Genomic DNA, 23135 nt, shown 5'->3' on the forward strand with positions numbered 1-23135 from the left:
ATCGAGCACTAGCCAATAAAAAGCAGGGGAGGGCGGGTCTTCGCGGAATGCGGGTGGGGAAAAAAAACTGAGGCGCTTCGACGTGAAACAAGCAGGGGAGAAGAAGTCTGTACCCCAAGCTGTTGCTGGTGGACTGGACCGTACAAGTAACGACAGGACTTATTTTTACAGACTTTAAATCAACAAAACATATTAAAGAACAAATATGGCGCTCACCGATGCTGATGTACAGAAACAGGTAAAGTAAGCAATATTGGGCAAGTAACTAAATTGACTTTACCGAGGTGACAACAACTTTGTTATCTAGGTAAACAAAAGTAACGTTAGCCAAAATACAGGACCACCGTTACGTGTAGCTGTTTAATCTTTTTTTCGAGGTTGTTTCTTGGTTTGTACTTACATTTTTGAAAATTGATACATAAAGGTTGAACTTGGTCAGACATTTGAATTTGAACAAACTTTTTTCTGTTTGTCCCTTGTGGCAGATCAAGCACATGATGGCCTTCATTGAGCAAGAGGCCAATGAGAAAGTTGAGGAAATTGATGCGAAGGTAATTGAAGTCTGTTTGTCTGTCAGTCTTGTGATTTTTTTTTTTTTTTTGCTGCAGTCACCAGTAAAGGGCCTTGTCATACCCATCTGTTTACAGGCAGAGGAAGAGTTCAACATTGAGAAAGGTCGTCTAGTGCAGACTCAGAGGGTGAAAATCATGGAATACTACGAGAAGAAGGAAAAGCAGATTGAACAGCATAAGAAAATGTGAGTTATGTCATTCGCCATGGGGGATAGTAGTTTGAGCCTTTTTACACACACTCCTGAAATGTGAGCAATGCCCTACAAATGGTGTTCACCCATTTGGACTCTTTGCAAATCTGTTCTGGCTTTCATGCTTTAATGCCAATAAAGTCCATTGAGTTGAGTGAACAGCAAGTCCTGGTACAAATTCAAAATTGGATTGATTGAAGTCCAGATTCTGACCAAGCTAGTTTACATTTACATTTGTTGTTTTGATCCATGCTTGTACAGCTTTGGCTTTAATAAATAATGACAATATTCTTAGCCTTCCTGCATCTCATGTGCAGGTACGTGGACTTGAAGTGATAGACAAGGATCACACAGCACATTAAAATAAAGGTTCTTATAGAAATCTCCACTCTCCTTTTCTGGCCTGTACCTTGTTTTTTTACTTTGCTATCACCTGGTTCTCTGAGGTATGGTTGCCTTTTTAATCTCAACATGCCCTCACTGGCATTGAGTGTTGATAAAAGAGCAATACAAATATATTTAGGCTAGATGTAATGTAATTACATCCCCTACCTGGGTGCTGAACTCTTAACATGAAGACTTTTAGCACTAATGTCTTCATGTCTGCTTCTCAAAATCCATGAATTCGATGTGTTGTAAGAACTGGGTATCATGTAAGAGAAATATGTTACAGGGTTGCTGTATTACATGTTAATGTGTGCGGCTAATTACTCATTGACTCGTCCTCCCACTCCCCACAGACAGATGTCCAACCTGATGAACCAAGCGAGGCTGAAGGTGTTGAAAGCCCGTGACGACATGATCACGGTTAGAGATGGTCACATATTCTCGTTCAGTTCATCTTACACAACTGTTATCACTGACAATACAGTTTCATAAATATGACTGATTCTACATTATAGGAATGAGAGTGTTCATAAGAAACATGTAAAATAAAAGCATTTTTCTGTTTTCTACCTATGTTCTTGTCTCAGGATTTGTTGAATGAGGCCCGTCAAAGACTTGCAGAGATTGCCCTGGACCCTGCTAGGTACTCAACACTGTTGGAGGGCCTGTTGCTTCAGGTACAGTAAATTCAGTCAAAAGGGTATACAGGTAAACCAACTGAGTTTAACTGAGTTTGAGCTTTTCCACTCTTCAGGGCTTCTACCGACTCCTGGAACCAAAAGTTACCATCCGCTGTCGGCAACAGGATGTAGAAATGGTCCAGGTGAGGTTGAGCTGACTAACGGGTGATGTGATTATTGTAAAAAATTAGGAAATCACAGATCATCACAAGAGTCTTGTTGCATTTATGATAGATGGTGGTGTTTGGTTTTAAGTCTTTTTATATATTATTTCCTCACAGGCTGCGGTTAATAAGAACATCCCTATTTACAAAGAGGCAGTGAAAAGCAACATACTCGTCAAAATCGACACGGAGCGTTTCCTTCCATCAGACATGTGAGATCATTTCATGTACTTTTCAGCATGTTACATTTTAACATCAACTGTCACTCCTTAAATGAATTGTCAGATTATTTTTGTGATCATGTTTGAAAAAGGCAAAGAAAATGAATATTTGAGGTGACATTGGTTCTGTCATATTTACAATACCTGTGTTTGTTTTAACAGCTGCGGAGGAGTTGAGATGTATAATGATAACGGGAAGATCAAAGTTTCCAACACTCTGGAGAGCAGGCTAGAGCTTATGGGACAACAGGTAGAGTAACTATCATAATGTATTACTATTACAACACATTAAAAGTAGTTCCTGCTGTTTGTCTGTGGGGGGCAGCACAGCCCAGTAGCTATTCCAGCGAGCCTTATAACCTACAGGTATGAGGGTCAAAGTGAAAATTTATATGGATAATTTATGCAAGACTGACACAAATTTACCACAGTTAAATTGGGTGTTACTTAATTTAGCAATCTTTTATTTGTAGGGAAACACAAATTCTCAGTTTTACTGTGTGGATTTAGGGAAGGTGTGCTCATTTCAATTTCATATATATAGCTTTATCAAGTAATTACACTTTATTCATACTTTGTGTTTACAGTACCTGTTGTTACATGTTTCACAAAGAAACTTTATGTTCAGGGGCATTTAGTTTGCTTCCCAAATGTTCACTGCTTCCTACACAGCGCTGCTGATGCACCCACATAGCTTATCTGTAAAAAAAGTGTTTTTGCAAGCAAGAAGCTTCCATAATTTTTAGAAAATCCAGTACTGTAGGTCATAGTTTATTAGATAACTTCTGTTTATGTCCATTAAAGAAACAAGGGGAAAATATGGCAGCATCTCCATTCCTATTTTTTTTTCTACTCATTTATTCAGGTCACTTATCAAGTTTTATTTGTTTTATTTTATATCCTGACTTCACCCCTGACAGATGATGCCTGAAATCAGAGTGGCCTTGTTTGGTGTCAACCCCAACCGCAAGTTCACGGATTAACGATGGATTTGAAGAGAGCAGTGCGGACACAGGGGGGATATATAAGGTGACCACAGACTGTTTGATGGCTACAGTAAGCAAGAGTCTGTACAATCACCCGCCAGTCATCAGGGTCAAAGAAAACCCTGACTCACTTAATGGGATGCTACGGATATGCTGATTTACAGTATTTGGATTTGTGTACTAATGGACTGAGAATTAATCCAACAACAAGTGCACTTTTACATATGTTCAAGTGCCACCTTCTTTACCTTTCCAGGGGTTACCCAAGGACTGCTTTAAACTGCAATGCAAATGCAACATTTGCCAAATATATAGCTTTTTATTTTGTAAGAGAAATTAACAGTTTTTATGTGTGTGTGGGTGTGTAGACAGAAAGGTTGTTCAGGAACAAAAACCAAAGTAATAAATGTGTGTGACACAGAGAAATCAGCATGTATGAGATATCTTTATTTACAGCTTGTAAACAAACAATTACTCAGGCTATGTTCACTCTACAATGAGGAAAATGTAGTAGCCTAGGTACACTAGCCACATCAAAATGTGTCTTCCATTAAAAATGTAAAAAAAGCTTTTAGTGCCACCCAGTGGACTTAAGTAATGGCAAACAGTTGGCAAGACAAGGTGCCATACTCCCTCCATGGGTCTAACAATTATAATTGTCTGTGCTAAATTGGACTCAAGTACCAAAACAATATTTAAACACAACCGATTCCACTGAATTCATTTAAGACTTACAGTTTTGATGCTTTAAAAACTAACAGCAGTGATAAGGCTTTAATTGCATTTTTTTTAGTTATTGTGCGCACAACATTTGAAGCAACATGTATATCTAAGCAGTAGCAGCCCTTGGCTTCTCACAGGTTTTATTTAAACCCTTCCAAGCTGTGAAGAAGAGGAAGTCAAGGCTACAAGACAAGCCTAAAGGCCCAGCAGTCTGTGGCCTTTAGGCAGGGAGTGAGCTGTGTGTTAGGGTATATTGTACGCTAATACAGGGATTAAAGCATTACCATCAGATTAACAAATTACCTTAGAGACACTGACAGGCAGCACCTTCCAATCCAGTGAAGGAATCCAAGATTACAACTCAGACCTCACGGATGGAGTGGGAGGAATACGTAACAGCGTAGGCAGAAGGAGATCAAGCTCCTTTTCCAGAGAAAGACATCAAACATTGAAATCTAAATGATTGGCATTTGAAGTCAAGCCAAATACCCAGTTCAGACTCTGACATCAAACATTATGCAATATTAGCTTTTGATCAAGATTGAAAGGGGGATTTGTCACTTACATTGGATGATGCACGGTTTTTCGTCACAACCAAACAAATGGTCAGATTGGTAGGCTTGTTTGCTAGCAGCCCCGAACAACGTGCAGAAACTCTCTTAACAACCAGACATAATTATTTCTCCCAGGTGAAAGGAGCTCCAGACAAATTGCAGCAAGCACGCTGGGATAACCCAGACAACTTGGGACACATACCCTCAGATTAGTCACACACATACACAGAGACCCTGTTTAACCTACAGAACCCTGTTGACAGCATGTTGGAAACCTAAAGAAACATGATTAGTGTGAACCGCTTGATCCACATATTAGTAAAAAGAGCTTCCCCATATCTCGGACTGTTCCCTCATCCTTTGGTTAGCAGATAGTGGCCGTCTTTACCCTCTCTGTATTCACTCGGTTGTGCATGCACCGCAGATTAACACAGCAAATTATCTGTACAGAGACAACGCGACTGCCGCCACCATGCCAAGCACTGCTATCCCAGCAACCCTAGCACCGTCTCCCCTACCCCGAGAAAGTAGACACCTTGCGCAATGCCAAAAAGAGGAGCGATGACTAAAGCGCGACACGTTGCACCCTTGAGGAATGCTGATGGGCCCTCCCGCCTCAAGATGCGCCTGCAGAAGTACACAGAGAGGAAGGAAGTTAATAAAAGCATATGTTACTACGCCCTTTTATATTTACTGAAATGTACTAAATGTTTAATCATATACTGTAGTCTTACCCTGTGCAGTCAACAATTCCTTTGTACGTGTCCTCTCCCTCACCTTTTTGCAAGGTTTGCAGACGAGTCTTTATTACTGTATGAGTATTTAAAACAAGGATGCACCATCATTACATAAACTCAAAAATGACAGTCAATTAAAGCAAACAGCAGCCACTGTTGCAACAATTACAAGATAATGGTGAACGTACAGCATCTCAATTCCATACTACATACTAAATGTATACAGTGTATAGTAATCTTCATAGTATGCCATTTTTTGTGTTTTATTATACAAGAAACTTCAGAAGGCCACCTGCAGGTAAACTTAACAAAAATTCAAATGATTTTTTTCTGTGGTGCTCCTGGATTCATTGTGGATGTTTCACCACCATCCACAATTACTTTTTTCCAAGCTGTGAGTAGCTCCTCAATTTCCTTGACACTATGGGGGAACAGTGTCCATGAACAGTTTTTAGTATGCATATCAACTGTTGACTTAATTACTTAATGTCGTCACTTTTCCAGTTTGAACACACCATGTACTCAAAACCTGTTTAGATTTGGTGTGTAGATGTGGATTTGAGACTATAGTGTGACTGTAGCACAAGTAGAGGAGAGTTAAGAAGCGAATAGACTCAGTAATGTTACACACAACAATATCTATCTGAAGTTTTGCAAACATTACCTAAACTTGTCGACTAAAAGCTACCGGTCATGCCAAATCAAGTGAAGCTGTAGCGACAAAATCCATAAGTGCATTGAATTCAGCAACAGTGTATTTTATTGCTTATGGATTTAACTTTTAATTTGTAAGAGGAAGTTTATGTTACCTCTTCTTTCGAAAGTTACATAGTCTTGCTTTAAAATATGATGTGATGTGTTTATACCAATTTAGAATGAGGCTTTGCAATGCTGGGTAGGTATATATACACCTGCAGTCTTTGTGAGTAGAAGAGGTTTAAGCCCCCTTTCACACCCCAGCTCCTATCCTACTATGTCTCTCTCTCTCTCCTCCCACTCACCATCCAGTGGTGTAACAGCCACAGCTGCCACTGAGCCTGCGGTACAGCCGGCCATGAAGGACTGCCAGAATGGCGCCCGGGCCTGCGCACCACCAGCTGTTTCCCGACCCAGCGCGTTCAGGTTGGCAAACAGCGGGAAGTAGATCATTGAGAAGGGGACATCCCTGAAAAATAGGATTTTTTTAAATGTTTGATTTAATGAGATAGAAAGAAAATGTAAAAGACTGTATTGTAGGTTGTGTCAAGGAGGAAGAAATGGGATAGACTGAAAATGAGTGGGACAAAAGATGAGTGAGAGAGAGTGACGTCAGAGGGGTGAGGCAGGGACAGAGAATGAGACATGGCCCCATTCAACTGCAGCATAGCAGCCAGACATAGCTGCAGGAATCTATTGATCGGTGTTGATTAACAGAGTTGTCAGGAAATGCAACCAGCACAGTGTGGGTTATGCAATCTGAAAATCAACTCATCACAGGAACAATGGCAGAGTTGAATAGAAGATAGAGCTGCAGAACACAAGCTATTGTGCACGGTCATGTACATGAAATCTTTTCAAGGTTTCCAACGCAAGAGCAAAGTCTGAAATGTATAATGTCATAGACTGAGAATCAAATATGAGCAACAGTGTGCTTTTGTCATGCTGGCTTATTTTACTTTCTGTGGTGATATATGAAATGTGAATGTATAGTGAAAGTGTACATACATGTGCTTTAGAAGTAAAAAAGAGAAAAACGCAGGACAATTGGCACATACTTTAAGTAAGGGGATGAGTGTGTGTGTGTGTGTGTTTATGTCTTTATGTGTGTTTCACCTCATTAAGGTGGCTCCTGCCCCCCTGTAGAGGCCAGCCAGGCCACGAGTCTTCAGCAGCTCTACGGTGATGCTGGTGGCCGAGGGCCGTTGTGGAGGCGTCGGCCGAGCTGGTGGGGGGGCCACCAACGATGGAGCTGGACCAGGAGCAGCAGCCTGAGCTGGAGTTGGGACAGACCTTTGGGCAGCTGATGGAAAAACACATGTAGACTAATGTAACCCTGCAGCCATCACTGTGAGTGTTTGTGTTACTGAACAAAGGACGGGCCACCAACCTTTGGTTTTCCAATATTTGAGGAGAAAGTAAATGGGTGAAAAGACGGATGCCACATCTTCATCGTTTACGTTTTATCAACAATATGTGAACACTCACATTGGGCCTTATTTATTGAGAGAAATAGTATATGACTAAACCGTTACCAAATCAATCATAGTATCGTAGTAATAGTAAGTTAAAAAGTCACATTTTCAGGGTTTTTGATTCACCTCCTGAATTTCAGTGCATTGCATCTATTAACACTTCCATAAACATTGACACAATACATCCTGATAATGGTGCACAACAACTATTTTGAAGCATTGAACATTAAATGCATTCAGTGACCAACTCACCCAGCCTTCCTGCGTCCTGTAGCTGGATCTTGAGCATCTCCATGGGAGTGGTGACTACCACCTGACAGGTCCCAGCTCCACACCCTGCCAGAACCTCCCCCCATAGAGGCAAATGACTGATGACACAAAAAGTACCAGATATAAAGCATTAACAACAGTAGGTTTCAGCCATAACAGGCCATGTTTCCTTGTGAGATTTCATGACAGTGGGAATGGGGAACTTAAGTTAATGCTTAAGGACATTTTTTAAATAAATATGACTAGACTAATAGTGATATTTCTGAAAGTATAATGAATACAAGTTCAGAATTAGTATTGCTCCAGGTATACTTATCAGGATACTGATATGATGTAATACAGGCAATAGATCACAATATTTCAGTTATTTTAAACTAACTTATAGATTGGCTCTCCGGTTTCAGGCTGCAATGAAACGAAGAGACAACAGCGATCTTAAATCATATTGATTAGCAAAAAATAATCCCACATGATATGAATTATTTAATATAACATTAAAATCTACAGTATATCTAATCTCTGTTTGGTATAAATAAAGATATTAGCATTTAGGTTGGTTATTTTAATGTGCCTTCATCATATGATGTATCATTGAAAGACAAAAGTCAAGTTCACCCATCCTTGGAGAGCTTCTGTCTGAAGACGTCATTGGCGGCCAGTTTGATGGCTTTCTCCGGTGTGACAAGAGTGAGGTTCACTGCTGCACCTGTGAAAGACAAACAGGCTGATGACAGTGACACACAACCGTTTCCGCTAAGCCACACAAATAGAATCAACCTACACAGCAGCTTATAGGTTGCCACTGTGGGCTGAGGTCAGAAGACTTTGGTTATTATGATAAAAAGATTGAGGGCTCACAGGAGAAACAACAGCGTAGGCAGTCAGATTATGTTTATAGTAAAGCACAGTTGTAGAGTTGTTTGTCACACGGATTAGAAACGCATAGAATACCTCTGTAGCATCCAAAATAGCCTTCCGAGCGTACCGTCTTTGCCAGACAGTCTAACCTTTAAAGACAAAACAGAAAACATTCGTCAGTTTTTCAAATAACAATATCTGAAAGAGTTTGGTCCTAAAATACAACTTAACAATGTTCATGTCTTTCACTATTAACTCTACTTACAGACATGTGTTCCAATCAGATCAAAACTGTAGTATTACGCTTCATTTATAAGCATCATCACCAGCCAGACCTTTACATAATTAGCATAATGACTTATGCCCTGTTCCAACAACAAACTGGACAGAGACCTGTGGTGTCAATGAACCACATGAGCAGTTATGTAAAAATGTTTTTGTAACACTTTCTATGACGTCCATGTCTATAATGCAGTATAAACATACTTATTATGCGTTATAATCTGCTTATAGCACTGTGTTATTATAGTTATAAGCACTCATAAATATCCATGCTTTATAACAATAATTTTTTTGCAAGGATCATAGTGCATTATAATTCTCATATTAGTAATACATTATAATAATTTTATAACCATTATAATCACTGTTATAATACATTATAATGTGATTATAAGTTACTGTAAGTGGTCATTGGGTGCTTTAAGTGAAGTAATGAAATTCCTGAGGTATATAGGTATATATATTATATATAGGTATATATAATACATTATAAGTTGCTCATAAGTCATTATTAGTGGTCATTGTTTGCTTTAAGTAAAATGGGAAAAAAAATATCATTAAATCTATGCAAGAACAACCCAAAACGTAACACTTATTTGTTTAATGGGTCATAATAGACAATGAATTGAGTGCTCTAATTTGACAACTTTTTGATGATCAACAATGGAATGATGGATATTTACATTTCACTAATGTAATGTTTCCCCAAAAAACTCAATTGACTCAAATTATAGATAGTACCTGAAACTACTTTTACTTTACCTGTAGCTGTATATTTTACTTTTATGTAAACATTTGATCAACGAAAGTGACTCCTTAAAAAGAACTTGGCAAATGATTATAATGCATTATAAAATGATTATGACGTATTACAACTATAAGCATTATAACACACTATGATCCTTGCAAAAAAAATGTCAGTGAGTGACCAGCAATTATGAAGTATTATGATACTTGACCTTATAAGTCATTATAAAATGCTTTATAATGTGTTGAGATTATTGTTATAAAGCATTATGAATATTTATAAGTGCTTATAACTATAATAACACAGTGCTATAAGCAGATTATAAAGTATTATAAGTACATTTATAATGCATTATAGACTTGGGCTTCATAGAAAGTGTTACCAATGTTTTTCTTTGCAAAGAACACAAAAATAAAAGGGAATGAGTGATCCCTGCTATTTTTCCATGTCTGACTCACAGTATAAACATGCCTGCGCTGCTAAACACAGGATGGCCACGCCTAATCAACCAGCAAAATAGATGCTGACCAGATGTGCGTAGTAAGAAATTCAGGGTCAGTTTGTCTTTTAAGGACACTGAATCTGTCTTTTTCTCTGCATCTCTTGATTTGTACGAATACAAACTGAGGTAAAAGAGTATGAAATTGTAGTTTTGGTGCCTTCCTTAAAACTACTGTCAGGTTTTACATACAGTAGTAAGACAATCCATATCCTTATTGTCAGTGCCTACAAATGTATTTTATTTGATATTTGTTTTAAATTGGAATCTCAGCCTCCTTTGCATATGAGACGCACCTGTTTCATAAATGAGGCTGCAGCAGTTAATTTCTCTATGATTTTTGACAGCAACATTGTTTTAAAGGATGGCAATCACTGCTCCTTGGTGCTGGATAAAGCTTAGAAAAATCCCATCCATAAATTCATCTCCATGGATAAATGAAACTGCAGAGTTTTGGGCGCAAATGTCGGATGACCGAGCGCTTGTGGAAAGCCACGAAGCTTGAAGTACACTGGTTGCATCTCAAAGAGCTCATGGCTATCCACAATGACAATGCGGAGGCTGAGAGATCTGCATATTTCTGTAATCTAATATCTTCCAGCAAGATAAATCCTACAGTCCTGTGTGATACAATGAACAATATTGTCCCTCCGGGCACTCCAAATGTGCCAATTTTCTCTACCAGTGACTGCAATAACTTTCTTAATTATTTTATAGATAAGGTTGTAAATGTTCCTTGGATTCCTTTTGTCCAGTCTCTATAGACGATATTGCAGCCTTGTTAGGAAAATGAAATCCTCTTTAAGCCCACTAGATGTCCTGTTCTTCCTTATTTAGTTAGTATTATAAGCCACTCTCTTTTATCAGGGTGTGTCCTCAGCTATTTTAAGCAGGATATTGTTCAGCCTTTGTTGAAGAAACCTAACCTGGACCCCTCCCTGCCAGAGAACTATAGGCCTATTTCTAAACTCTCTTTCTTTTCTAAAATTTTAGAAAAGGTTGTTGAAAAGCAACTTGTTCAAACACTGGATTTGCCTAGCGTGTTTGACAAATTTCAATCTTGTTTTCATAAACTACACTCCACTGAATCAGCTCTCCTTAGGGTTTCAAATGACATCCTACTGGCTGGAGAGTGTTCTGTTTTGGTTTTATTGGACCTTAGCGCAGCATTGGATACTGTTGACCACCACATATTAATCCACAGGCTAAAACACCTGATGGGCATTTGTAGGACTGCATTAGAGTGGTTCTCCTCCTATCTCACTGATAGAACTTTCTCAGTCTCTGTAGGTGAACGTGTGCCAGACACTGCTGCTTTGTTATGTGGCGTCCCCCAGGGGTCTGTCCTGGGGCCTATTTTATTCTCCTTATACATGCTTCCATTAGGACAGATTATCAGTAGTTCCAGCAACATCTCCTATCATTTGTAAGCTAATGACATCCAGTTGTACTTTTCCTTATAACCTGATGAGCTTAATAGACTGTCCGTATTCAACAACCATTGAGATGCAATTAGGAACTGGATGGCAAATACTTTCCTGCAGTTAAATGCAGATAAAACTGAAGTCCTCACCTTCTCGGTCTGGTCTGCGTAATCTTGGTGTGATTTCTGACCAATCCATGAATTTTGATGTTAACATTAGGACACTGACTTAATCATGTTTATTTCACTTAAGAAACATAGCCAAACTACGGTCTTGTTGTGTCAAGAGCTGAAATGGAGATGCTAAGACATGCTTTTATCTCATCACATTTAGACGGCTGTAACTCTCTTTTTACCTGCCTTAATAAATCTTCCTTGGAACATTTACAAACCATCCAAAATGCTGCTGTTAGGCTTTTAACATGATCCAACAGATGGTCACAGATTACCCCTCTTTTGACCTCTCTGCACTGGCTTTCTCTTCATTTTAGAATTCATTTTAAAATCTTGGTGCTCACTTATAGAGCCCTGCATGGCCAGGCTCCATGTTATACCTTGGACCTTCTGCGCCCACACACCATGAGCCGAGCTTTTAGGTCCTCTAACCAGGGTCTTCAAAGTGTCCCTCTGACACATTTTAAGACTTGGGGAGATCATGCATTCCAGTCAGCAGCACCTAATAAGTCTGAGGTCTCTAGACTGTGTGGACTCCTAAAAAGCAGTTAAAGCCCATCTGTTCAGACAGGCATTTAGGTAGCATGTGGTATTTTATGTTTTAACTTGTGTTTTATGTCTGTTTTTCCCCCTGTGTATTTTATCTATTGTTTATCTTTGTTCTATTTATTTGACTGTGAAGCACGAGAAAGGTGCTATATAAATAACATTTACATACTTACAATCCATATACATCAAAACTAAAAAAAAATACCATGGCAGTTCATTAAAAAAACACTCTATGCAACCATTCCCTTAATATGATCCCATGAGTGTGTTTTCTACAAACTTACCAAACTGCACCAAATATGGGTAGAGAATGTTAAACAATGATACTCCACCCTCTGAGATTCAGTGGAAAAGTATGAGACATGGTAATCTAAATATTTTTGATTTGTTTGTAGCTCAAATTAGAGACTGCTGTTAACCAGAGAGCACATTTAACACCATTAATAACATGGAGGATGCAGATATTTGAAAAGGTTTTACAGTTTTGAAACGGTCATATCTGTTTTGTATACATTTGCATACACAAAGTTTTGTCAGTGCACAAAGAGGATTGGTCAAAAGCCTTTATCCTTTGTCTTAAACCTTAAAGGGAAAGATGCATTTTGGAACTTTTTCTCAACAGAAATAATTTTAAAAGTCTCGCTGGGTGATGCTAAGACAAAAACAAAATTGCAGTAATGCTAAAGCCTTTATCTTTATATGTGGCAGATCAATGACAGTGGCGGGCTAACTCGGGCCAGGGGAGCCCTACTCACATTCCTTTGTAGACTTGGACGCCCTGCTGGTTCTGTAGGCGGGTCTTGGCCAGGTCAATAGGAAATACACATGTCACACCAACCAGCCCTGCCACGCCCCCATTAATCAGCTTAGCAGGGAGGCTGCAAAGGGATCAACATAGACACACGGCATACATGCATGCACAGACCCATTTACATGCAGTCAACAACACAAGCCAGGCAAATGACACATCCATTTCATGACAAGGATGCACACACACACACACACACACACACACACAAAGAGAATGTAAGGGACCAACATTAACATAGCTGTTGCTTCAATTTAATGAATACATTCTCAATTAAGCTAAACAAACAAGGTAAAGATACTTACCTAACTTTTTTCTCTGCCATCCTGCCTGTGTTTGGGCTCTAGGCCCACTACTCCTCTCTTCCTCCTCCACCTACTTCTCCTCCTCCTCCTCCTCCTCCTCCTCCCCCTCCTCTCCTTCTTCCCCTTCCTCTTCCTTCCCACACTTCAACACGCAGCCCAAAGTTGTCACTGCAGGTCAACACGCAACAAATGCTGCTCACTGCTTCTTTTAATGTGGCAGCACAGGACTGCCTTCTTCTCCTTTCTCCAGTAGGAGTGGACGCCTTTTTTTCTGTTGTGGCCAAAAATCAGCAATGTTGGACCTGTGTCTTCTGGCCAGCCCTTCTGCTTTGTTGTACCTCACACCACAACCCAATCTCTCTCCTGCTGCCTGGAACAACAAAACACATGCAGTTATTGTGGATTAAATACTTCTAAAGAGTGCAAATGAGACCAAAGTTTCTCTATTCTGCATGATAGATATATTTTCTTCCTCAAAGCCCCGCTGAATAGACATTTGCAATGGCTTTATAAAATAGTAGGAGGGCTTTTGGTTGTGACGGAGGATTGACACACCTCAGGTTCAGTATCAGGGTCTGTAAAATCCAGACTTGCTCATTCATAAATGTGAATAGCGGCATATCCCAGGACTACCACACTGAGACAGAACATCTTGAGTCTCTCTAATCTGCCAGCTAAAAGGGATAAGGGTATTTGATCTAGCAAGGAGGGCAGAACTGAAAATGAGGGGCTTAACGGTATTCATTTACCACATTTACAAAGGACCAAAAAGGAGATTTGAAGAGAGGTTGGAAGTTTTTTTTTCTTTCTTTATGATCTGGAACAAAAGTTTGTAGTCTAGCCCAAGAAGTGTGATTCCAGATAATACAAATGCTGTTGAAACCTTATCTGACGTTCACAGCTCTTCTCCTCTATTTACTATGTCCAGCGATTCTTCCCTTCTTTTTCTGCCTTTTCCCCTCCTGACGTCCCCCTTCCCTCAGCTCTCTAATTAATCTCTCTCTTAATCTCTCCACCTCCATTCTGCCTCTATTTTTACCGCTGTAAACCTTCACTATATCCTCGCCTCGTCTTCTCCTTTAAGAGGAGAGGAAGCAACATCAGTTTAGCTTTTTTTATATACCGATCTTGATTTGGACTATCTTTTCGTGTCATTTTCCATCGCTTCCACAGTTTCATCTTCAAATATGTTTTTGTTCTCTATTTCTAAACTCTTGTCTTTTCCCTTGCTGGATCCTAGTCACATTCTACACATGCCTTTCACTGAGCCTCTTTCTGTGAAACTTTCTTTCAGCTCAGCTCCATTCACACACAGTAGTGACCCTGCCAAAACACAGACAAGGGTGCCTCACCCAAGCCAACCTCCAGCTCCCGGACCACTGTTTCCCCCAAACTGCAGAGGAACACCCCACTCACACAGTTCACACAGCACAGCCCCATGAGACAGCTTTCAAAAAACTTAATTTTCTTCAACCACAGAGAGATAGCAGTGGGGAATTGGGGTCTTACCTCTGTCGGTGCATCCCACAGGCAGGATCAAGCTGTCCACTTTCCTTTCACTTCAACAATGCGTGCAGCAATGGTAGTCAAGCGAGAGCAATCTGAGAGAGCCAGCCGCCACTCAGGGGCCGTTGCACAAACACCAGCATTGTCCTGCTGCCTAAGTCCCTCCCTCTCGTGGTGACTCCCTGTGTCACACAGCCTCAGCAGTAGAGCTCTGCACTAACACAACTCGACATAAACTCATGCCTGTGTAGCTGCTGCCACAACTCCTGCAACAGACACGGCAGAGACAAATACCCAAAACCCTAACTCAATGTGTATTGTTTTAAAGAGTGTATATATACGAAATGAGCAGCACCAAAAGGGCTTCCCATCTATGATGAGCCCTCTATTCCAGAGTTGCAGTATTACATAACACCTCAGGGTACCACACTGAATGCCACAAATGTTCAGACTTAGTTACTACCAAGATAACGATGATATACCAATATTATTAGCACTGAGCCACTGGGGCATTTTATTATCTGGAAATATGTAAAAGAAGGTAATTAAAGGACAAAAAAGTTACATAAGGACATCAACAAAAAGAGCATGTGACTACCACGGCCACCACTCATTGCCCTTAAACTATTTTTTCATGAGCATTGATTCATATATTGATTCCCGGTAATGGAAAAACAATCATCAGTGTTCACTCCTCTCATCAGTGGGGAAAATCTTTCGTTAAAGATTGTTTTCTAATTTGGCTTGCATATTTAAAATTTGTGGTTTCTCCATACTATTTAAAAAGAAGATAAATTTTGGTGAGAATACAGAACTGCATGTGGCCAATGTATCAATGTGTAGCATTTACTTGGGTAAGAGGATGCCTGTCTGCGTATCCAACCAAGCGGGTCAGCAGCCAGCACAGATTGTCCATGCTTCTTTTGCAACAGAGGACTTTTCATAAGATTTGCACTGAGGACAAAGAAATATACTTCTTTATTAGCGTATTAAACTACAAAAATGTTCAGAGTTATAGATTGAAGAAATATAAAGGAGTAGACTTTGACACTATAAAAATGTATGTTAAATGTATGAAACATATGCAATCATTTTTCTACACTACACATGAATATATGGCTCAGAGATACCAGTTATCTCCTCTCATACAGTAACACATTGTAATATACCAAGCAAAAATATTTTCTTTTTAGGTAAAATGTGGCCCCAAAGGTAATATAATCCATATCCATCCAATATTATCCGTTTCCAATCTATAGTGGAAAAGTAACGCACACCAAGGGTTGTAATGAGGTACTGATCACTGGAAGTAAACTTGAGAGTAGGAAAAAAGTGTCACACACTCTGGCTCCATATGCATTTCTCTTTTATTTTGACGATATTTCAGCCCTCAGGTCTTCTTCAAGATCAGCTGTAACAGTAGGATACAAGCACTGATATGTTATGTAGTCTACACCCCAGTAACAGATCTGATGGTGATTAGACAATCATGTTCCACTATTAGGATGAGGGGAAAAAAAACAATAAAGAGGCCCTCAGCAAATCAAAACTCTTTAACAGTGACAGGAACACAGCCAATCAAATCACTTCAAACAACGTGACAAGTGTTATTATGTCTCATACCACATATAGGGATTTAAATTTGACAATTTTATGTTTGGGTATATTCAAAAATGTTAAAAAATACATTTATTTGAATAGATTTGTAATAGATATACAGAAAAAGTTCAACCTCAGCTCTAGATGAACATCATAAACAACTTAATCTAAATATCCAACAAATAGAGGTACATTACAGAAAACATTTCAAGTCATAATCTGTATTTAATCCATGAGGTGACGGTGGATCCAATAGTGTTCCCTCCTAGAAAGTAAAACATTTAAGTTACTTCCTCTTGGGCGGAGTGATACCTTCTCAGTTATTCTCTCTGATAAATCAGAAATCTAAAAAACTGATGTGTTTGTAGTCATAATCCATAGTAAATGACATGAATTCAGAACATGAGTTAAGGTATGTAAAAATGACTCTAGCTGGGTCTTGGACCCTTTAAACAAACAAAACACATAATAATAATAATAAGTACCACTCCCATAAGAATTTATTCTCCTTGAAGCCATGCCAAATCAGTTTCACAGATTAAAATGAATTTGCCAGAAAACTTCATTTTTCAAAGTTAATTTCTCTAATCATGGCTTCACACTCATGCCTCCAAGATAACAAAACTAAATTTTTAAGAACACATGGCCTTTCCTCTAGTGCCACCCTCAGGGCAAACATTACAATGTTTGCACAACTATTGGCTAAGACTTGAATATTATGAAGTGTGATAAAGCTGCAGCTTCTAGAGGGCCCTTGAATGGTTTTGGACCTTAAGTCTTGGTATTTGAATGAGAAAGTTTGTCAACTGTTTATTTATTTATTTTTGGTTTTTTGTTATTGTTTTTTTTTGTATTTGTTTTTTACTGATATGGTAATTTAAATCTGTGTGTTATTCTTTGTAGTTGAATTAATGCAAGCTTTATGGAGAAAGCGTTTTTTCAAAAAAGAAAATAAATTTTATCATGACATGCAAGTGCCTTTTTTCTGATTCTGGTGGTTGTTTGCCTGATGTGTATGCTACATATATGTTTTTGTTTTTGTTTTTCCCCCCATGGTAAACCTTCAACTAGCGATATTTTGAAAGTTTATGATATGCTCTTAACACAAATCAAGAAAATATTATATAACAGGAGAAATCTGTGTAACCAGCCCTGCAGGGCAGAATGGCCACTTGACACTGTCCATCCTTCTCTCATACCAACATGCACTTTTCACATATTGCGATGGAGGGAGCCCCTGTGTAGCGTATCGCTGAAACCTCTACAGGGATGTTGTTTACCAAGTCTGAAAATGTACCTGGCAAGTTACTGTCCGCGACTGTGATCAGCTGAGCCTTTAGGATTTAGGACTGTTTGAAAACTATTTTTGTTGTGAGTAAATAAAGAGGGTGGTATATAAAAACATTGGCACAGGAACTAGGGAATGAACAAAAATATAGCAACACATGCCAAATAATGACTGAATGACTGAAACTTTATCTCTATAAACACAAAAAACACACTGATGTAACTTAAAGAGAGTTCCCTGGCATACCTGGCTTAACTTTTTTAGATTTATTCATTCACCATTTACCAGCATTCCCTTTAAACGGAGGCCGCACTATCAACCCGGTGGGGAGGTGCTGACTATAGACTTTTGCATTTATAACAATGACGAATGTAATTGCAAACATTTTTATCAATAAAAGTTAATTTTCTAAAGCGATTACCATATCCGACACTATACTGACTACTCGTGCTTACTTATATTTTAACATAATATTTAAATAAACGCCGCCCCCCCTTCGTCGTGCAGTGGTATCGCCCTCCCATCTGTTCAGCTCCGGTGAGACTCTGATTGAAACAGATTGTAGCGCTCCGCGGGTCGCAATGGCAACAGTCCGCACGGAACGGCAACAGCAACTTTTGTCGTGTTTGTAAAAGGGTGTTTAATGTTACGGGGATGTTATAAGTCGCCGAAGAAACTACTTTCTAATGTGAGAAACAAACGTTACACAATTTCTCCAGTCCGAAAATGTCACAGGGATGTACAGTTTCTGTGGAAGAGATCCAGTCCTGGTGGGAAGTCCCCGCCATAGCCCACTTCTGCTCGCTGTTCAGGACAGCGTTCAACCTTCCAGACTTTGAAATAGAGGTAAATGTGAATTGTGCTTGCATGCAGTGACATGAATGACCTTTATTACGGAAATGAAAAGTTGTTTGTGTCAGCTTTTTTGTCTCCATGGCCCGTCGAGTGTATTCTGTATAACTAGCTATGTGGTTGACCAGCTTAGCTATTCTCTGAACTTCTCATACGTTAACGTTACTAAGGCAATCCTGTTAAGTAACTAACGAGCTAGCTCACTCGTTAGCACAACCAAACGCTAGCTTTAACTGCTAATTGATGGTCCTTAACGTCGAATAACGTCGAGTAAGACATAAAGTGAATGTGGCACGCACTATACAGTTTTATCGTGCTTGTCCAATGTCCATAGTAACGTTAAGTTACGTGTTGCTCGTTATGTCCGAGGATGCTCGGTGTTCCTGAGTAACTTTAGAGAGGTGTTCAGCACCATGTGCCACTCGTTTGTTTTCATTTGGCTGAACTCAAGAGCGACCTGAGTTCAGGCCATTCAAACAATACGTAAATGAGAGAATATGGTGATAGTATGCTTGGGAAAAAGTGACATAATGATATGAAACTTGTGAACATTAAAGTGATAACCTTGTTTAGACTTTATTGATGCGACTGTATAAATGTATTTATAGAGCGAAAAGTCGCGCACCGACTCGCATTGGCAGCCGCTTGTAGTTCTGCTTACTGAATGGACTACACTGCTGTATTTTTGTTTCTTTTTCTGTCACGTAAAGTTAAGTTCATGGCGTGAGGTTCGGGTTTATTGTCTTGCAGTTGCAAGCCATCTGGCTTGGGTAGCCATAGGGACGCAGATGCTGCTCAGGCATTGTTTGCTCGCCCAAGTCCCGTTTTATAGCAAGAAGCGGTGGTTCAAACGCTTGTTTCCGATATGGAGTGGGTTCAACAAGGTATAGAGGTAGTATAGTTCGCTCGCTTTCTGTTCTGTATCAGAATAAACGAAATTTATAACACTACGATTACATAATTCAACTTTATCACTCGACCCCCGCCCCCTCCCTCTCTTGTTCCTTGAAATGTATTCAGAGTTCACAGCTAATTCCGACATGCATCTATTCAAGTATTACATCATAGTTAATGGAGATTGTTAAATCCATCGAGGAATGATTGCACTTTAAAGAAATTGGTAAGGTCAACATCACGCATCAGCAGTCTCCATCACTCATTCATCCCCACCCCCTTCGGGAGAGAAACAAACGTAGGCATCGCTTTGTTATTAAACGAGGTGCAAGCCAGATGGGGGGATCGCATTGCGCCTAGTTTGCATGAAAGTTGAGGGTCTTGTGCTGTTGCATTTCTCCTTAAGATGAGTCGGATTTACGCGAAATACGATTGTGCTAATAATTAGTTATTCAGTTGTAAATAACTGATAGGTTGCGCTTGTTGATTTAAACTTTAAAGCGTTTTTAACATAAGCGCGGTTTGAACCGCTCAGTTTCACATTTTGGTCGTTCTGTTGCGACCCAGTGCAAATGATGTATTCGTCTTTAACCGAATCACTACGCAGATTACATGTGTGGATACACCCCCCCTCAGCTGGATTTCGAGGAAAAAATGAGATTGATGTAGTGGTCTTATACTTTGACATCTTCATCCGATGCACAAGTGTTCAAGGTCACAACTCCTTTGGTTCTCGTTGTAATTACCTGCAGCTGCAGTTATGATAATGATGATAGCGAATAATAGAAGCTTACTGTGGTCCAGTCTTTGATTGAAAGGCAGTGGAAAGAGCATTTCTTTTAAGGAAACTGCTGAAGTACAGTGGTGAAACTTCCACTTTACATTCGTGGGAAAAGTAGTAGTAAACATCATGGTACTGTGTTTCATATCTGTGGTTAAGACGGCCAGGCCAATGACTATGTCAGAAACCAGTTCAAATCACTGAAATTTGACAGCCTTGTCATTTCGTCGACTGAGACATGGGATGATTCTGAACTATATCAAAATGGCTGCATGACATTCTTGGATTCCGTTTTGTTACTCCACCCCACTCCCCATATGCTTGAAAAGTGGCCCCATATTGGTGAACATATGAGTGTTTGAAACCTACTTAGCATTTGGATGGAAAACGTTTTTATGGAGTGAAAACACAGTTGGAATTCATTATAACTGATGTGAATCCAGGCAGAACTATAGCCACAGTTCTGCATCAAAGAGCACACTACCAACTTAAAGGACCAGTGTGTAGGATTTAGTGGCATCCAGCGGTGAAGTTGTAGATTACAGAACCCCCCCACCCCCAAGTATGTAGGAGAACCTACAGTGGCCACGAAACTCGCGAAAAACCACGAAAGGCCCTCTGTAGAGCCAGTGTTTGGTTTGTCTGTTCTAGGCTACTGCAGAAACATGGCAGTGTGACATCTCCCTAATAAGAACAACAGTCATTTCCAGGTAGACAACTGCAGTTGATTTGAATTGCGGCGATACGTGAAATCGGCAAACTTGTTGATTTCTCTTTTCGTTTTCAGCCGTAACTGTTATGTTTAAAGATATATAGTTAAACACAGTGGTCTGACCTATCTGACGTTTCTGCTCTGCTTATTTTATGTACTGTGTTGCTTTGCTAGCGTAACTGACTGATGGCTGACTTTGCTGCTTTACTCATTTATACTTACTTATGCTTACTTTTAATTACTTTTGCTACTTACTTATACTTATTTACATACATACTTACATTCTTTGTTTACTTCTTTACTTGCTTAGACTGGCATTTTGTTTTTGCTCTGCACCATTAAATTGTATGTACATGATGCAGGGACTTTCTTCCCGGAAGTTATTGTTTTGGTTTGATTTGATTTATTGATTGGGACAATGTGCAGTTTTAAACATTAAAGATGCACTGCACCAGAATTAGCTCAAAGCTGATTTGCATCTATAATCCCCCACAATCAAAACATACGACAGCACAACAACAAACAGTACAAACCAAAAAAAAAAAACCCACACAGAACACACCATACAAAATACAAAGCTTGTAAACAGTGTGATTGGTTTACACTGCACCTTATTTAAAAAAAAAAAAAAAAATGTAATTTAAGCCTGCACAGGGTGTTTGATACTCAAAACATAGATTTGGGGTTTGGCATCACTTAAGCTACCCATTTGCAGCTCTTCACAAAGTAGGCTAATTGATGTTTAAAAGCAGAAATCTAATTTAAGCAAACTAGTATTGTGTGTCTTTCATTAACATACAGTATTTGAACTAAAATGAAAAGATGAAAACTTAAAGCATGTGTTTTCAGCTTTATAAACTGTTTAGGTAAGTGTGATGAATGGCTCTTCAGGAGATTTTATTTTTCTTGCTTTGTCTCCTCTGTTTTTATTTCTTGTGGAGTATTTCTGTGTTCAGTAAAGCAGATATTCTTAGTTTCTTGTGCACAAATCCAAAGGCTTTATACCGCCATGCCTTGTGTTCTGGGTTAGTGGATGACTAAATCTACTAAGGTAGCTCTTTTTATACGGAGACTTTTGTTCCACTAATAATCTCAATAAGAGCCCAATCAGAGTTAAGAGCCACCTGGATCAGAATGAATTTGTCATGTGAATGCTCTTTCTGCTTGCTTTTTGAGTTTTTGAAATATCTATACACCTGCACGTTTGCCCACATGAGTGAGGTGATGTTTACTTTTTTCAAGTACACAAAAATGGTATGTCCAATACAATCCTTTGTGTTGCACTGATAAAGAAACATGGCATAGAGTATGATTTTGGTCACGCACCTCTCATCATGAAGAGTGTACAGAATGCTTGGAGCTGTGCTTTTACACCTGTGTGCACCTGGCCATTTGGTGCATAAATCAGGTTTTTGGACGAATGCCATTGTCAGGAAGTTAAAAAAAAATTGGCAATGCAGACCACCCAGGGACCTATGAAATCCATTTGCATGTTTAGCTGTCAGTGACGAATTCCTCAGCATTTTGGATGACTTGGCCATCTCAGAGGGTCTCTTCGACATGAGTGTGTGTGTGTGTGTGGAGGAGTTTCCCTCAGTGACACACAGACACACAGAGGACAGAAGGAATCAGCTGATATAGTATTGTCACATTAGTCTGGTTGATGTCCTGCTGCTCTGTGGCCTCCAAGTTCAAATATTCACGCTGACTTCTGGCACCCCAATAATGTACAACAGTAGCCTGCATGTCCATAGTCTGGACATTTAGTTCCAACATGTTCATATGACTTGGTGCTTTAGAAATAAGAGAAAACTGTTGGACAGATATGTTTGTTTTACTTAATGCCACATACCAGCAAGAAGAAAAACTGGCCTGGGCACTGTCACAAGTGTAGCAGTTTGGGCTGACATTCCTTTACTTCTGCCTTGACCTGTATAGTCAAGGTTCATGAAAATTGATGAGTCAGTTGTATGTAATGATAAATTAACATAATATATATTTGACAGATGACAAGTCATTTGAATTTGAAGTTAATTTTCTTGCCTTCCTCTAAGAGTGGCTTTTAGCTGTGCTTGTGTTATAATGGTTGGGTGATCATCAGTCAGCTCCAGTTGCAATCCTATCTCTGGGTGTATAGGTTGAATTACCCAAAAATCAGGGGTGGAAAAGGGGGCAGGAAATGGCTGTCATTGGTCATGACA

General features: G+C 39.4%; 3 protein-coding genes across 3 annotated transcripts in view; 2 read left to right on the forward strand and 1 right to left on the reverse strand.

Annotated features, from left to right (window-relative positions):
- The first annotated feature begins 31 nt into the window (after positions 1-31).
- Positions 32-3631, forward strand: atp6v1e1a (ATPase H+ transporting V1 subunit E1a). The gene is made up of 9 exons (XM_042411105.1): positions 32-238; positions 486-551; positions 648-757; positions 1504-1570; positions 1738-1827; positions 1905-1973; positions 2112-2206; positions 2378-2465; positions 3136-3631. The coding sequence occupies exons 1-9, from the start codon at positions 206-208 to the stop codon at positions 3196-3198; spliced, it is 681 nt and encodes a 226-aa protein (XP_042267039.1). The 5' UTR covers positions 32-205; the 3' UTR covers positions 3199-3631.
- slc25a18 (solute carrier family 25 member 18) lies at positions 3524-17369 on the reverse strand. Its single transcript, XM_042411104.1, has 10 exons — positions 14812-17369; positions 13303-13672; positions 12945-13067; positions 8608-8663; positions 8272-8362; positions 7639-7754; positions 7028-7214; positions 6217-6380; positions 5213-5288; positions 3524-5105 (listed from the first exon to the last, which is right to left on the reverse strand). Exons 2-10 carry the CDS (start codon positions 13320-13322, stop codon positions 4964-4966), a joined length of 975 nt encoding a protein of 324 aa, XP_042267038.1. The 5' UTR covers positions 13323-13672; positions 14812-17369; the 3' UTR covers positions 3524-4963.
- Positions 17370-18266: 897 nt separating this feature from the next.
- Positions 18267-23135, forward strand: part of LOC121897564 (cat eye syndrome critical region protein 2) — a 40701-nt gene continuing 35832 nt past the window's right edge. The window contains exon 1 of the mRNA XM_042412129.1: positions 18267-18541. Within this exon, the coding sequence (XP_042268063.1) occupies positions 18422-18541 (120 nt within the window). The 5' untranslated portion in view covers positions 18267-18421. The remainder of the gene's footprint in view (positions 18542-23135) is intronic.

Source organism: Thunnus maccoyii, chromosome 5, assembly GCF_910596095.1.
Source record: "Thunnus maccoyii chromosome 5, fThuMac1.1, whole genome shotgun sequence".
Classification (NCBI taxonomy): domain Eukaryota; kingdom Metazoa; phylum Chordata; class Actinopteri; order Scombriformes; family Scombridae; genus Thunnus; species Thunnus maccoyii.